The sequence below is a fragment of the Eptatretus burgeri genome, chromosome 5 (genome assembly GCF_056783735.1).
Source record: "Eptatretus burgeri isolate ZD-2024b chromosome 5, Ebu_testis_v1, whole genome shotgun sequence".
Classification (NCBI taxonomy): domain Eukaryota; kingdom Metazoa; phylum Chordata; class Myxini; order Myxiniformes; family Myxinidae; genus Eptatretus; species Eptatretus burgeri.
The window spans coordinates 62,859,622-62,877,326 of NC_140965.1; the positions used below are offsets into that span (position 1 = coordinate 62,859,622).

The 17,705-nt window shown below is 43.5% G+C and overlaps 1 protein-coding gene across 1 annotated transcript in view; it reads left to right on the forward strand.

Moving 5' to 3' along the window:
• NUFIP1 (nuclear FMR1 interacting protein 1) overlaps positions 1–17,705 on the forward strand; it is a 47,888-nt gene that overhangs the window by 6,140 nt on the left and 24,043 nt on the right. The window contains exons 3-7 of the mRNA XM_085882040.1: positions 7,801–7,914; positions 9,001–9,063; positions 9,156–9,232; positions 9,365–9,457; positions 9,551–9,822. Of these exons, the coding sequence (XP_085738166.1) occupies positions 7,801–7,914; positions 9,001–9,063; positions 9,156–9,232; positions 9,365–9,457; positions 9,551–9,822 (619 nt within the window). The remainder of the gene's footprint in view (positions 1–7,800; positions 7,915–9,000; positions 9,064–9,155; positions 9,233–9,364; positions 9,458–9,550; positions 9,823–17,705) is intronic.

Here is a 17,705-nt window from a genome sequence, read left to right on the forward strand (position 1 = left end):
ACGGCCCGTTCCTCCCGAGGTTGAGGGTGTGACCTCCCCCGTAATTTGACGAAATGGGTACTTAGGTATATTGAAATTTGGCTATTAACCCTACCCCACGCCATCAGAGAATTTGCGAGCACGGTCCTTAAATGACCTGTGACCTTCGGAGTTGTCCGAAGATAACGACCTGCAATTCCGGGTGTTCGGTGGGGGACGGCTCTACTGCTCCACCTGGCGGCCGTTCCTCGCCTCCAACCCCCGGCCCACAACAATATTACCTAGAATGCTAAAACCTTCAGGTTCCCCCTCCCCCCTCCATCATCCCTCATCACCCAATACCCTCACTTCAACTTGTCTTTTTCTTTTTTTCACGCTCACAATACATGCCACCATGCCACAATCCCCCCCCCCCCCGCCAACAATCACTCTCATAATACCCACCACCATCTCACACCCTCCCTCCCTGCCTCATCCCCTCACAATACCCACCACCACCACCACACACCCTCTGCCCCAGAGCACCACTCCCACCCCAGGTCAGGTCAGGTATGGGAGCATGCGCCAAAGCAGCGCGTCGCTGCGTCCACTTTCCGACGGTACTACAGGGGCCTTCGTCTGGCCATCCCCCAGACAGATGCCTGGTCCCCTCCCATCTCCTTGAGATGCCGATCAACCTGCTGCAACCACGAGGCACGTGGTCGGCCCATTGGCCTCCACTCACGAGGCTCCCTCGCTGAGAGAATCTGGGGAGCAGGATCAGCGTCAGGAAAACAAGACACGTGTCCATACAGCCGCAGCTGACGCTCACGGACTATGCAGGTAACAAATCTCATTTGAGTCTCTCTCAGCAACCGCTCGTTGGACACAAAGTCCGACCAGCGATAGCCAAGGATTCTCTGAAGAGACCTGGTACCAAAGGAATTAAGTCAAAGTCTCAGATCTCTGGTCAGAGTCCAAGTCTCGCATCCATAGAGCAAGACTGGAAGCACAAAGGACCTGAAGACTCAGACTTTCGTCCTCCCGCACAGGTACCCGCAGTGCCACACACCATTATCCAGTGAATTCATGACTCCCCTGGCCCGACCCAAACATCTATTGACCTCTGATTCACAGCCAGCAGAGACATGAATATTGTTGTGGGCCGGGGTTCGGTGGTGAAAAACGACCACTAGGTGGAGCAGTGGAGTCGTCTCCCACCGAACACTCGGAATTTAGGTCGTGACTCTCGGACAACTCCGAAAGGTCACGGGTCACTTGGAGGACTGTGGTCGCCAATATTTTGATGGCGTGAGGTAGGGTCCACTTGTCTAATTCCAATTTACCAAAGTACTCACACCGTCCAACTACCGGGGAAACCACACCCTCGGCCGACTTTGTCCGAATCGAGTCGCTATCACCGACTCGGATCCGGCGTAACCGAGCGGAAGTTGCCAAAGCCGCGCCGGACCAAATGAACAATTTACGGCACGAATGGCTTTACAATTTCTCAATATGCACCTTGCTAGGTCAATGGGAGAAAGCACAGAAAACGAGCTGGTACATTTAACGGGTTTATTTTACAAAGAATAATCGGGGAGGGGAGACACAGAGCAGAGTTATCATCAATAAAGAAATGTAATGTACAATGAAAGGAAAACACTCATGCAATCCTACTTACAGATGGGCCCAACACACTCAGACGCACACACAAAAGAAAAGAAACCAGGATTTTATTGTTCCTCTCGCAGCCGTGAGGAGAGACGAGCTGGAGGTCAGAGTAAAAGAGTACCTGCCGTCGCAGGGAAGCGTGCTCGGAAATGCAGCACTTGATGGCTAATGGTCGTCGGGGCACGGTCCAGAGCTCGTGCCAGGCTCGTGGTTCGGGACGGAACCCGCATGGCGAATCGTCGGGGCACTCGAACTCCGATCCGTCCACGTGCCAACAAAACCGCCTTCTCCGTGCAGCCACCGACAAGCGTAAAACAACAACCACGGCTCCTTTCGTCCACTCCACTCCTGTCCACAGAACTCTTGTCCACCGAACTCTTCACGCCAATGACACTGATGACACACGACCTTCCGTCCACACCACTCCCGTTTTTCCACCACTCTTCTGGCACTGCCCAGGGGCTATCTCTCCTCCCACACAGGGCGGGGCCTTGGCAAGAATCATCTCGCTGTCTGTCTCTCATTGGCCTTTGGCCGTTCCCTTCCGAGGCAGAGCCTTGGCCCCTGCTCGGTAGCCCTGACTACTCCTCGTGGCCACGTGGCCTCGCTCGTGCAGAGAGTAACAGGATCTGCCCTGAGAAAATCGTCGTACCAGAGGAGTTCGTCTGTGGGGATGGAGCGTGATGGGCTGGTTGGGTCACGCAGATGGGATGGTGGATGTATGGGATGTAGATGGCTGATGTAATAACCTCACTAAAGGCGTCACAACGCACGTTTTCGAGTCTCCCACTACACAAAAAGGAAAGGGACCTATCTCACACGTACTTACCGGCATAACTAACTTTGGGACCTGAATGTTGAGTGCGCATGGTTTCCAGATTCGTAACAATATCACTGCCAAGGTAAGTGAATCTCTCCACGAGCTCAACATCCTCACCACAAACAGATACAGACAGGACAGCAGCATCCAAGATGTCATTAAAAGCCTGGATCTTAGTTTTGACCCAGGAAACCCGTAATCCCAGCGGCTCCGACTCCTCATTCAGCACCTCAAGGGCCCCCAAAAGGATATCGAAAGTCTCCGCAAAGATGACTGCATCATCTGCGAAATCAAGGTCAGAGATCTTGACATTCCCAAACGATGCACCACAGCTTGATCTCTCTGACATCCTCCCTAGAATCCAGTCCATACAAGTGCTGCAAAGTGTGGGGGCAAGTACACACACCTGAGGAACTCCAGTCATAACTGGAAATAAGTCAGAGATGGTACCACCACATCTCACAGCACTCTCAGTACCAGAGTAGAGTTCAGACATCAGATCAATCAATTTTGGTGGCAACCCACGCAGACCAAAAATCCTCCAGATGGCATCCCGATTCACTGAATCAAACACTTCACAGAGATCAACATAAGCTGCAAGCAGCCCCAGCCGAAACTCTTGTCTGCGTTCGGTGAGGACCCAAAAAGCAAGGATACGGTCAATCGTTGACCTCTTTGGTGTAAAGCCTGACTGTTCTGGACGCTGGTGCTCAAGCAGATGGTGGCGAACCCAATCAAGAATTATCCGAGCAAAGACCTTGCCCGGCACTGAGAGCAGAGTCACCCCTTGGTAGTTGTTGCAGTCTTGGCGATCACCCTTCCTTTTCCAGAGAGGGACAACAAGGCCCCTCTTCCAGTCAGTTGGGATGGTGCCTGTGTTCCAGGCAGAGCACAGAACTGCATGCAACGACACGAGTGCAGCATTTCCACCAGTCTTGAGAAGTTCAGCATGGATGCCACAGATCCCTGGAGCTTTACCCCATTTCAACCGGTTCACCGCAGCCTGTGTTTCCACAAACAAAGGTGGACCACAGTTGATTGGGGGGTCAGCAAGTTACTGTAACACCACTGACGTCCAACTCGACAGCTGGTGGATCAGCCTGGTACAACTGCTCAAAGTAACCGACCCCGCGGGCCTTCATTTCGGACTCCTCTGTCAAGAGCCTACCACCTTCTGCTCTAACCTTAGTACACTGAGGGATGGTCTTAGATGAATGCAATGCGCAAATTTCCCTGCAAGCAGGACGAGAATTGCTTGACCACAGGTGATGCTCTACCCCCTCACAGATTCCTCACCCATAGGCCTCCTTGTCCACCCTTGGCGCATGTACAGTTTTACGCCTCAGCTCCCTGAACAGCTCAGCACTGCCTTTCAGCCTGGCGCTGTGACTCTGGTCAATGGTATCCAGTGTCCCTTGAGAGACAAAATTATTCTTTGCTCTACGGTGAGTCCCAAGACGTCCACCGGCGACATCAAGGACAGTGGTCTTGAAGGCACTGCACAACTCTTCAGGATATTCCAAAGCACCCAGACCCACCAAATCTCCATTCAGCCTATTCGCAAACTCCTCAGCTACCCTCTCATCCTTGAGCTTGCCAATATCCAGCTTAGGCTGGGATGGCACCATTCTCTTGGATTTAAGGTGCAACTTAAGAGTTGCTGCAACAAGCCGGTTGTCAGTATTGAGGAACTGAGCACTCCGGTAGACCCTGCAGTTATGGATCATCCTCCAGCGACCATCAACGAGGACATGGTCCATCTCCGTTGCCACACCACCAGCGTTGGAATACCAAGTCCTGCGATGAGCCTGTGGGTGCTGAAACCATGAACCAGCCACCCTAAGTCCATGACTTCTTGCAAAGTCAAGAACTTATTGCTGTTCAGGTTCACAGTTCCAGACCCATGGGGGCCAACACACGTCTCATAACCATCCCTACCAGTTCCAGTCTGCATTGAAATCCCCCAAGACTAGAAGTGTATCTCGTCTGGGGCACTGATCAACCACAGACTCGAGCGTGGCATGAATGCATCCTTCACGGTGAGATCACTCGCCTCATTCGGAGCATAAACAGAGACCAGGGAAATGACACCTAAGGAGTGACAAATCCTTAGTCTCATAAGGATCCCGTAACGTACACCACAGGACGATCCCGTAACGTACAAGACACCTGCTCAGCCTGCAACGGTGGGACAAAACATTTGTCACCCATTTTGTCCGCAGTGTCCAAGTGTGCCTGGGCGGTGTCGGGTGATGACAGGTATTTCTGCTGGAGTCATACATAAACCCATTTATCAATTGATACAAAATCTCTCCCTCACAAACATCAATTGAACAGAAAAACAAAGCCTACCAATCTGTAGTGAACATGTGACCAGCATTTTCATCTTCTCACACAAGGCTCGGAATGATATGGCTCCATAATTTTCCACAAGCTTTTCCATCATGAATTGTGTCTTCAACCGTTTCTTCAAAATCCCACTGATCAGTTTCAACATGCTGAGAACCTTCAGAGTTGCTCATGGCGGTGGAATCGGTATCGGAATCAGTGCTCAAAATACACTCTCTCTATTTGGATCAAGGCAAGTTAATAGTGTGACGTCATCTTGGGCTCCTTTTTTCGACACTTTGTTATTGGCAAAAAAATGAAAAAAATTTATCTTCAAATTGGACCGTAATTAATGATTTTCAATGGTTTTCAGTGGGAAAAAAGTTGTGTTTGGGATCCCCTTCAACGCCATTGACAGAACTGAACACTTTTCTATTTACCTTCCGTAATTTTGGTGTCTCTGTTGTTTTTTTTAACGCGGTGTAGTTTCACCAATCCACACCACAACATCTATGTTGCTCTCCCATGCTGTACACTCCCCTAAATAGTTTCACCGTGTAAGTGTTGTTCTCCATGCCTCGGGCAGCATCAGGTCAAGGACTCACTTGCTTTTTCATCAAACTTTTCCAAAAAATCCCTTCAGCAATCAGCATTAGTGGAAAACGACGAACAAGAAGTCCAGTAGGTATTACCGCCAGGTGAGTTCGTAAAGGTATTAGTTTGGATGTGAAATTTGATGTTGTGAAACGGAACGAGCATGGGCAGCGTCTCATGAGCATAGGCCGCTTGCTCGGGCTACCTCCCTCGACAGTGAGGGCAACTATCACGAAAGCCCGAAGATCTCAATCTCGCAGTGGTATCCAGACATCGCTATGCAGCAAATTGTCCAAAGGTGGTTGACTTCCGTGCTGCCTGTGAGTCCAACTCTATTCGATTTTTGCTTCTCCTTACCTCTGCCACCGAAGGCGGACAGAGGTTATGCTTTCACCCCTGTTTGTTTGTCCGTCTGTCTCTGTCTGCGTGCGTTCTTCCTCGAGGCACCAAAGTGAGTGCACCACTCACCCATAGGGTAGAACGTAGGTTCTGTTGGTATTGTTCCCCCCCCCCCGCTATCGATATACCATATACATCGGTATAAAAAATAATTTTTTTCTTTTTTTTCTTTTTTCTACGCAGGTTCCAAAAATACGTAATGGTCCATAATGTATTCATATATGACGTCCACATCATTGACGCACGATAATTTTTCAAAACATTCTCACATGGGGGCTTTTGTTTTCCCCATGATGAGAATGGTTATTATCCCCCGCCAACCACCGAAATTGTTTTACTTCCATCGTCAACTTGTATTAAAAATGGTTCATCGTCCCGGTATGACGATCACGGATCGCCGTGTTGATAATCGGCACAGGCTTTCTCAAGCACACCTGATGCCTATAAAATAACCAATTAGAAATTGCTTTTAAAACAGCCACGATGGCCAAGAAAAACGTGATTGCTTGGATGCTGATGGTTAAAAATTGAAACCGACTGTACCTACTTCCCAGTACATCATAACGTCACACGTTCCACTGTTCCAGGTGTAGCCGAGTGCATCAAAGCTTTTACAATTTTGTACGATATTTAAAAATTATAAACACCTTTATTTCATTTTGTTGGTGATGTGCCGATCTTTGTTTTTTGTTTTTTTTCCGATTATATTAGTATACCGTATTCAAAATTCCAATCGATCAGATTTTGGTGAAGATCCAAATCTGGACAGAGGTGTGCGAATTTGAAAAAATTTTACAAGTAATTCTTCACTCGTGAGAGATGGGGCCAAAACATTATGTAGCATGATATTTCAAAAAGTTGTGGATGAGTTGGTTAGGTGATGAGAACAAGCCAATTTAATTCTTGTTCAAGTCCGGATCCAGATCCTGCCAATCGGTGGAATACAAAACATAAACTGTTGAGGCTGGAAGAGATATACACTCTACTGAGTGCCATTCTCGTGTACCTTTTCTAATTGTATGTTAAATTGCTGTGAGGTGGTTTGATTGGTGTTTCTGTGGGGGGTGGGGGGATGAGGTTATTCCAGTCTTATGGTATTGGATATGTAACTATTAAGGTATGCTTAACAACAACCTTTCTCACCCGTGATGTACCAAAGTTTGTTCCCCACATCAAAAAAATAAAATTCCATAGGTATTTACTTTCTTCCCCGTTACATATTTTGTTGGTGATCCATGCCTTCCAGTGGTTCCCTGGTTATCTTATCCAGCTGCTGCCAGGTGAGCACCCAGGGGTATTGCCCCAGTGTTTGTGATTGCTTGCTTGCCTTTTTTTTCATGGAGATGGGTTATTGACCCAGAGTCCAACCTTCCTCCTTCCTTATGTGGGGTTTGGGACCCAGCAACGTTGGAGCTTATGGGTGAAATGAGCAGTTTAATAATTAATTTTATACCGAAGAGGGCATTAAAGTTTGTGTACCTCATGTTTATGTACCTTGTACTTTCAAAACATTTGTGAAGATGTTGTAATGATTCCTTTGATGACAGTTTTTTTTTTATTATTTTAAAGTCTGTTGAAGTGCAGTGCACAGATGGGGAAGGTCAGATACCCATGTTTAGAGTACTTGCTCGAAAAATTGTCTTCCTTGGAGGTTACAAGAATACTTTGCTGGTCTTAGTCTCTTCTAATAATAGTCTCTCTTCCTGCATTGGTGGATCAACTGCTTTTCTGAAACCTGGGATTTAAATGCATTTAAGAGCTTCTTGTTGTATTATGTCTTACAAAATCTGAAACAAAGGCATTGTCATCCCTGTTACCAAAATAAATGAATCTCTAAACCTGAACTTCTGCACCTTTATGAGGAAGAGTAAAAATAATTTGCAAAAATGTGAATATTTGTAGAATTGAATTTGTTAATGGATATTTATATATTGAACTTTTCATAAAATTTGAGCATCTCCAATGGTTGAACTTTGTCTTTTACATCTTTTTTTTTTTCTTCTTCTTCCTCTTCTTTTTTCCCCCTGAAGCCAAAGAAGAAAAGGTTCAATAAACCAGTGCATGTGTTTGCTTCCTGTGATGCCTGTGACCGCAGCTTCAAAAACCAGGAGAAATACAATGAGCATTTGGCACAGCACAAGAAGGTGATTGAGGAATGGGATATTTTGTCATTAATGTTAAATTTCTATGTGTTGTAACTTGGTGGGATTTTCAAAAAAGTGCATTGTTTCTAATGTTTCAAATAACGTGCCATATTTTCCCCCACCTACTCCAAGCAAGCCTGGTGTTGGCTCAATGGTTAATGTGGTTAAGACCTAAGATCTTAGGGTCTTTAGTTTGAGTCCGTCAATCCGTTACGTACCACCAGGTAGGTTGACAGCCAGTCATCCTTCCGGGGTTGGCAAAATGAGTACTGTACCAGCTAACTTGAAACGGGGGAGGGGGGGGCACGGCATCAGTGGCACAGTCGTGCTCCCAGCATTGACGCAACCAGCAGCCATAGGCTGCATACGAAAGAATAATCCACGTACTTCAAAATGCTTTCTGCATTGGGAATGTTCTTCACAAATTAGTTTTGTTGTTGGTTTGTTACTTTATATGTTTAATAAATTCTAACTACCTTCTGTATTTTTAGTTTTGGCATGGAAAAACTCTAGTGGAACAACAACTGCAGTACTCGAGTAGCTCCAATGTTAAAAAAAATACCCTGAAGTAGAGACTCAACCATTTGAAATTATACCTAAAAACCAAGGTGTGGGTCAACCATCCATTGGGACCAGACTCTGTGCAGAGCGTTGGTGCTGCCAAAGTAGTTTCCTTGGTTATGGTCGCAATCCTGGACGGGTCGCCACTCCAACACAGGATACGAGCAAGCTGGCACTCATTTTGCCGACCTCAGAAGGATGACAGGCAGAGTCGACCCCACCTGGTTTTAATTCAACAGCCGAGTGGGATTTGAACTCAGGATCCTCGGATCCCAAGCCCACCACCCTAACCATTAAGTCAACACCAGGCATGTGGATCAACCACCAGTCTCCTTTTATCACTGCTAGAAATATGTCTTGTGATCTTTTGGACATTCATGACCTCCTCCTCCTTTGTATTATTAATACCAATTCTTTGAAACTCGCAGCAATATAAAGCAACACACACTGACTTTGTACATTGCAAGAATGGATTATATTGGTTCTTTCTTCCATTTTTTATTTTTTATTTTTTATTTCTTTAAGTGCACAGAAATTGGCTGCAATTTTGAAGCTCACGAGAAAATCTTGCGACTGCATTGGTACAATGTGAGTAGAATGGCATTTGTATAAGCTTACAATTCATGTGTTTTATTAGGTTATTTTGTGAAGATTTTAATATTACTGTACCTTTCGTTCAGGCCCATGCTCCAGGAGCAAAACGTATTAAATTGGACACGCCGGAAGAAATATTGAAGTGGAAAGAGGAGAGGAGAAAGTATGTCTTGAATGCATTTTCATCCAGCACCTCTTCTACAACACCCATTTCCTTTTGTAATATTTTACGACTTTATTAGAAAAATTTGGAACTGAAGGTAAAATTGCATTTGCTTTTTTTGATCTGTTCCAGAAACTACCCAACAGCTGCAAACCGAGCGAAAAAGCTACAGCTTGAGAAGGAAAAGCAGGAAAGGGGAGAAGTTTTGCAAACGGCACAATTTGGGTGAGGCATAGAGGTGGAAGAGTTTTGTGCCATTAAAAGTGGAGCATCGAAGGTCTATTTTGGAGTTTCATTGCTTCTGTTTGTCTGTTACAGGAAAATGTGGGGTAGAGGCTGGCGGGGTCGAAGGTGTTGGAGAGGTCGAGGTTTAAGGAGTAGGGGCTGGAGGGGCAGGGGTGGATCAAATAATCATGTTAGATTTCAGGGCTCACATGGCTGGGACTGCAATAAAGAACCTACACCATCTGATCGGAGTGCTGTCATGGGAAAATCAACTCGTGAAGAAACCCAAAGCCCATCTGAGATGGCTTTGAAACCAGCAATGGACCCTCTGAGCATTCTTGCAGTTGGGGAAACCACAGACCTGGGTAAAATGTTTCCCAAGCTTGCATTTTTAAAATTTTTTAAATAATATATCCTAAATATTGAGGTCATTGAAGGTGGACGGAGGTTATGTTTTCGCTCCCGTCTGTTTGTCTGTCCATCTGTCTGTGAGCAGGATATTTCAAAAAGTTATGCACGGATTCGGACGAAACTTGGTGGACAGGTTGGGTGTGTGACAAGGACAAATTCATTCGATTTTGGTAAGGATCCAGATGCAGTAATGCCCTGGTTTATGTCCCTTATGTCATTTCGTGAATACGTCGTCACGTTATAAATACCAATTCTCGATATTCGTCTCGACTCACACTTGCATCATTTTAAAAGCCATACCTTTTATTATTGAGCGTTTTTAAAACTTCCGATGTATTCTGGGGTCAGTAAACCCTAGAATACATCGCTGTAGTGCAAAATCGCCGAAAGAACTACTGTACTTTGCTTCACACATAAGTAAGTGTACTGTACTGTAGATTGGCTAAGAGGCATTGTACAGCTGTGGCCAAAAATATTGGCACCCTTGCACTTTTTTCAAATAACTCACAATTTTCTCGAAAAATAAGTTTAAATTGATAAAAGTATTTGTCTCCACAATTCTTTATTTTCACTGTTAATATGACAGAACCTTTGTTTTTGATACGGAACTTCATATATCCTTTAAAATCAGAGAAAAGAAAGAAATGGCGTTTACAAAATTATTGACACTCTCGACTGAATATTTGATAGCACACCATTTGGACAAAATAATTGCAGTCAAGCACTTCCTGTAGCCATGAATGAGCTTCCTACACCTCTCTACTGGCAGTTTGGCCCACTCTTCTTGTGCAAACTGCTCCAGTTCTCCCTGATTTGAAGGGTTCCTTCTCCCAACTGCTGTTTTCAGATCTCCCCTACAGGTGTTCAATGGGATTTAGATCTGGACTCATTGTTGGCCACTTCAGAACAGTCCAGCGTTTTGTCTTGAACAATTCCTGGGTGCTTTTTGAAGTGTGTTTGGGTTAGGATCATTGTCCTGCTGTGTTGAACATTGTGTTCGAAAATGCCTTGGTAATCTCCTGATTTCATGATGCCATGCACATATTCAACCATGCCAGAGGCAGCATAGCAACCTGAAAACATCACTGAAACTCCTCCGTGTTTGACTGTAGGGAATGTGTTCTTTTCTTTGAAGGCTTCATTTTGTTTTCTGTAAACATAGAGATGATGTGTTTCACCAAAAAGCTCTAATTTAGTCTCATCTGTCCACAGAACATTCTCCCAGAAGGGTTTTGGTTTGTTCAGGTGTGTTTTGGCAAACTCCAGTCGGGGTTTTTTTTACGTCTCTCTCAGCAGTGGGGTCCTCCTGGGTCTTCTACCATAGAATCACCCACCCTTCATTGAGTTGGTGACGGATGGTGCGAGTTGAAACTGTCATACCTTGTGTCTGAAGGTCAGCTTGAATCTGTTTGGCAGTTGATCGAGGTGCTTTCTCCACCATATGAACAATCCTTCGCTGCAATCTTCGATCAAGTTTTCTCTTGCGGCCATGTCTAGGGAGGTTGGCTGCAGTGCCATGGGCCTTATACCTCCTGATAACATTGTGTACGGTGGACACAGGAACATCAAGGTCTCTGGAGATGGACTTGCAGCCTTGAGATTGTCCATGCTTAGCTACAATCTTGTATCTGACCTCCTCAAACAATTATCTGGTTTTCTTTATTTTCTCCATGCTCATTGTGGTACACACAGTGACACAAAACAGCAGAGTGGCTCCTTTTCTCTCTTCAAACTGGATGAGTCAGTTTTATTTTTATTTTATTATTTTTTCATATTTTTTTTAATGTTGCAGGCACCTGCAACTCACCACAGGTGAGTTCAATTCCCAAGTAAAAGGAGAATCACCTTCTTGAAATTTAATTATTTCTAACAACTAAAAGGTGCCAATAATATTGCCCAGGACATTTTAGTATTTTTGTATGGAATAAGCTACGATTTAGTAGTTTTTTAGCTTTTTTTTTTGTTTTGTTCCACTGAAAGCCAAAGAAATACATATGTGATACCAAAAGGTTTTTTTAATATCAATTTTCTGAAAGTAATGTTGCATCTTTTGAAAAAAGTGCAAGGGTGCCAATATTTTTTATCCACAATAGTAAAAGTGTTACCTTAGAAGTGAATGTGCCCTTGATGTTGCCGGGTCATTATGTTTGCCCACGTTCATTGAAGGAAGGAGGAAGAAGAAGATGTACCACCATTTGACCACTTCCAGAAGAGGTAAACTGCGAGGTTGAGGGACAAAATAGAGGGAGACTTGGACAAATAGGGGATGTGGGGAAGTATGAAGCGTAGGTGATGACACATAAGTGGACAACAGCCATAAACTCTCAGGAAGGAAAAACTGGAAATTTGGAAATATGTGGGCTTGGGGGTGGGGGTGGGGTAATGGGGTTGAAGAGACTCATTTGTGTACATTTGGAGTCTTGCACCCATTACAATCGTAATGCTCCAACACCTAAAGTTCATAAAGATTTCGTAAGTATATTGATGACTTCCGTCATCTGTTTATGTGTTTGTGTGTTTGTTTGTCGGCACGAGAACGGAAGAAGCTACCAATGTCAAATTACACCACGTGATTCAGAAGGGTGATGGCTAGCGCTGATTAGATTTTGGTCAAAATCGGTCAAAGGTCAAGGTCACAGTGAGGTCAAAGATTCGATTTTTGATGGTTTGGTACAGAATCATCGTAGAAACTTCTGGTTTGCGTCGCTACCTTCTCCAGAGACAGCTTTTATTAGACAAGGTCAGAGGTCAAGTTGACGATTTCGTAAGTACCAGTCTATGACTGCTTGTTACTTACGAAATCTAAAGATTTCGTAAGTATATTGATGACTTCCGTTTCTGTTTGTTTGTTTGTTTGTTATCTTGCCAAAACGAAGTTTTTGCAAGATATGTTAGTCAGCTTGTATGTTTTTTTGTTTTTCTTTTGTTTGTCTGTAATCACGTATAAAAAAATTCTGCAGAGCACAATTATCATTGGAAATTTTTGTAACTTTGCATATCAGAGGCCTATAGAGGTCCCTTTCAGTGCACAAAATTTTGAAGGTCAAGGTCAAAGGTCAAAGTCACTTTGTCGCAAATCAGGGGAGTCGAGGATACCCTTATTTTTTGAGTAATTTTAATCGAATCGTCTCCAAACTTTATGGGAATGTAGTATATGGTCTGGCGCTCAGCTGATTAGTTTTTGGTGGCGATTGGCCTCTTCATGGTTAGCGCCTGAGGTCAAACATATTTGACACCAAGGTCAAATTTTCAAGTTTTAGGAACCATATCGTGTAGTACCTCAAATTGAACACCTCGATGAGTGCTTTCTAGATATGTCAAGCTTGAGACATTATGACGTCATTTGGTGACGTTATGAGGCAAACACATATTTTTCATGGTTACTCTGTAGAACGATTCTCATCGGAATCTCTCGTAGGCAGATATTCCTCAAGGAGTCGCTCCTGGTGGATCGCAGCTCTGTTCACCTCAGGGTGACCTTAAAGAAGTCACACGTGGTCACCTTTTGGCAAGATACGGGTCACCCTGCGGGTGACATTGGTTTATTACTAGATTTCGTTAGTATATTGATGACTTCCGTTTCTGCTTGTTTGTTTGTTTGTAGGCACGATAACTCGTGAACGGAAGAAGCTACCAATGTCAAATTACACCACGTGATTTAGGAGGGTGATGGCTCGTGCTGATTAGATTTTGGTCAAAATCGGTCAAAGGTCAAGGTCACAGTGAGGTAAAATATTCGATTTTTGATGGTTTGGTACAGATAACTCGAACGGAAGAAGCTACCAATGTCAAATTACACCACATGATTCAGGAGGGTGATGGCTAGTGCTGATTAGATTTTGGTCAAAATCGGTCAAAGGTCAAAGTCACAGTGAGGTCAATAATTCAATTTTTGATGGTTTGGTACAGAATCATGGTAGAAACTTCTGGTTTGCGTCGCTACCTTCTCCAGAGACAGCTTTTATTAGACAAGGTCAGAGGTCAAGTTGACGATTTCGTCAGTACCAGTCTATGACTGCTTGTTTGTTACTTACGAAATCTAAAGATTTCGAAAGTATATTGCTGACTTCCGTTTGTTTGTTTGTTTGTTTGTTTGTTTGTCGGCACGATAACTCTAGAACGGAAGAAGCTACCAATGTCAAATTACACCACGTGATTCAGGAGGGTGCTGGCTAGTGCTGATTAGATTTTGGTGAAAATCGGTCAAAGGTCAAGGTCACAGTGAGGTCAAACATAATTCCGTAAATTCACATGGAGAAATGGAGTATTTTTGCTTCGCTCGACATTACGAGTTCGTTTTAACTTTGATTTTAATTTTGTCTTTGGTTTCTGCGATCGCTTAGGACGCTTAAAACTCGGTTGTCAAAATTCTGGTAAAAATCGGATGTTTTGGAGACATTTTAAGATTGTATAAAAAATATTTCATTCGACGCATCACAGGTCGTCCCATGATGCAGTGCGCTCAAACAGACGCGTCGTTGAGTTACGTTAAGGTATAATATAATTGCGTGGAGAAATGGAGATTTTTGCTTCGGTTGACGTTACGATTTTTGATGGTTTGATACAGAATCATCGTAGAAACTTCTGGTTTGCGTCGCTACCTTCTCCAGAGACAGCTTTTATTAGACAAGGTCAGAGGTCAAGTTGACGATTTCGTCAGTACCAGTCTATGACTGCTTGTTTGTTACTTACGAAATCTTTAGATTTCGTAAGTATATTGATGACTTCCATTTGTTTGTTACTTACGAAATCTAAAGATTTCGTAAGTATATTGATGACTTCCGTTTGTTTGTTTGTTTGTTTGTTTGTTTGTTTGTTTGTTTGTAGGCACGATAACTCCAGAACGGAAGGAGCTACCAATGCCAAATTACACCACGTGATTCAGGAGGGTGATGGCTAGTGCTGATTAGATTTTGGTCAAAATCGGTCAAAGGTCAAGGTCACAGTGAGGTCAAACATAATTCCGTAAATTCATGTGGAGAAATGGAGTATTTTTGCTTCGGTCGACGTTACGAGTTCGTTTTAACTTCAATTTAAATTTTGTCTTCGGTTTTTGCGATTGCTTAGGATGCTTAACACTCGGTTGTCGAAATTCTGGTAAAAATCGGATCTTTTGGAGACGTTTTAAGATTGTTTAAAAAATATTTCACTCACCGCGTCACGGCTCGTCTCGTGGTGCAGCGCGCTCGAGCAGACGCGTCGTTGAGTCGCGTAAAGCTTTTGCGTGTGCGCGCTGAAGGTGTTTTCGATAAAGATGGTGTTTAAAAGTCATTTTTTATCCCAATAAAGGTTATCGTCGCATGCCTGACTCGCTAAGCCGTCGGATTATGTTTAGATTGTTGGTGGATGGCCGAATATTACAGTTTTGTGACTGATAAAATAATATTAAATAATTGCGTGGAGAAATGTAGATTTTTGCTTCAGTCGACGTTACGATTTTTGATGGTTTGGTACAGAATCATCGTAGAAACTTCTGGTTTGCGTCGCTACCTTCTCTTGAGACAGCTTTTATTAGACAAGGTCAGAGGTCAAGTTGATGATTTCGTAAGTACCAGTCTATGACTGCTTGTTTATTTATTTATTTTTCAACCTCTCATTACTTCATGCAAAAATAGTGGAATGTTCGTATAGTAATGTGGAATGTCCCTCTCGATTCGCATTGTAATGTGTTCAACAAATTGCAAAATATTTTGCTTTCAGGCCGCATTCATTTTCCTACCTCCTCCTTTGCTATATCCTTCTAACATCTATTTATTTTTGTACATTCTTACCATACTTCCTTATTCTCCTCTTCCTTTTCTTACACTCACTCATCCCAGTGATTGATGTAGGCTTGTCTATAGCCCTTTAGGAAAAATACCAGCAAACCACCAGATTATAATAGAGATGCTTGGCAACCTCCTCAGTTATAATATGACAATGGAAACAACCTCAGTTATAACTTGAGATGTTCAAAAAGTTTTCTTGATTAGATACTCACCTTAACACAGGACACACTCTCAAAAGTATAACAAGGTGTACATCTAAATAAAATATTCCCCTCTATATTATGTAAATGGGAGTTTCTATTTTGTTATATTGGTCGATTATGTCATTATTATTGTCTGACTTTGAATTTAGTACATGCACAATTATTCTTGTTTTCTGTACAATCATTTATTGTTCGCTTGCAGATAGGCTGATTGGAATCTAAACCAGTATGCTTTGTACAAAAATGCTAAACAAAGCACCATTGTGCCACACTGATCTTGTGATGTCATAGTCAATTACTACTTCCTCATATAGTTCACAATTTCCTTGGTGGTATATTAGTTGCAACTGCCTCTACAGCTCCACTGCTCACTTCACCATCATGTTAGTAATCACAAGCTTAATAAAACACCATCTTTAGGCACCTGAATGTTGCCCTGGTATCACAATTCAGAGATTGTGAATTGATGTATTTTGTATACATGCTTAGTTAAGGTGAGGTTCAAGGTAATTTGGATGATTTTGTTAAGTAAATTGTAAATAAATTTTGTTTTCTATTGTCAACATTGTGGCTCAAGTCCTGTTTCACTAGTATTGCAAGGAAATCCAAGGAATTTCAATTTGGGAGGATTTTATTAGGCCCATCGAGCCTGAACATCTTAGTATGTACTCTCTCATCCCTATTGCATCCAGATAACTTTCCAACTCCATTTCAAAACTATCCACCAACTACTGTTACTATAACTGCAGGGAGACCATTCCATGAATTTACCACTCTCTGAGTTCAAGACCTCTGCCTTACTACTGTTGTAATTCTCCTCCCCTTTACTCTTAAACTGTGTCCCCTTGGCCCCTATCAATGTACATTCTGCTGAAAAAACAATATCTTTCACACTTATTGTGTTTATACTCCATCTTAAACGTTTCTGAGGTCCCCTTTGCCATCATCTCATTTCTAATGGAAAAAGTGCCGTCTTTCAGTCTTTCCTCACAGCTTAGTCTAACTCGGCCTGGGATCGATCTCGTTGCTCTATGCTGTATTCTCCTGGCAGCAATGTCCTTCCTCGGATGTGGTGACAAAAATTGTACACAATATTCCATGTGACGTCTTACTAAATGACTAAATGGTGTTAACCCTATCTCCATTTGATTTATAGTTTATTCCTCGACGAAGCTTTTAACCTATGGATGCCTGGCACTGCATTGCTTTCCCCACCCCTCGCATATATTACCCCAGATTACCACACACTCAAAGACTGTCCCTTGCATCATGTAATCCTTATTTTTTTTCATTATTCTTACCCATCCCCAGCAACTTTCATTTCTGTGTTGAACTGCATCTGCTAATCTTTTGCCCAATCCATTATAGTATCCAGACGGTCCTGAATCTGATCACAAAACTCCCCCTCCCCCTCCCCTGCCCCCTCTCCCCCACCTGTTCTGACTACCTTACCCCTCCCCCCCCAAGCTTAGTGTCATCTGCAAATTTGGAAAGCTTGCTCTTAACACCACCGTCCTATTCTTTGTAAATCATGAATAACTAGAAATGCCCGACATGAGTGTATATCCCCCTCCTTCTGGCAGGGGTCAGTAAACCGTCGCACAATGCCATGTGTACGATGTAAAATTGCAAATAGTCTCCACAGCCAACTCGTGATACCCTCTCCCAACACCACCGAGTGGTACTATGCAGTGCACATTTGCATTTGAATTGATGTAAATGTGTACCATACAGACACCCTACAGAACCTCCCTCACATCAAAATGTTTTTTTTATTTTTTAATGCCTAAAATCTTCCCAGGCACACCCCAAGTACAACCACCAAATTCCAATCCTTCAGGTACTCCACTATTTACATCCCCCCCT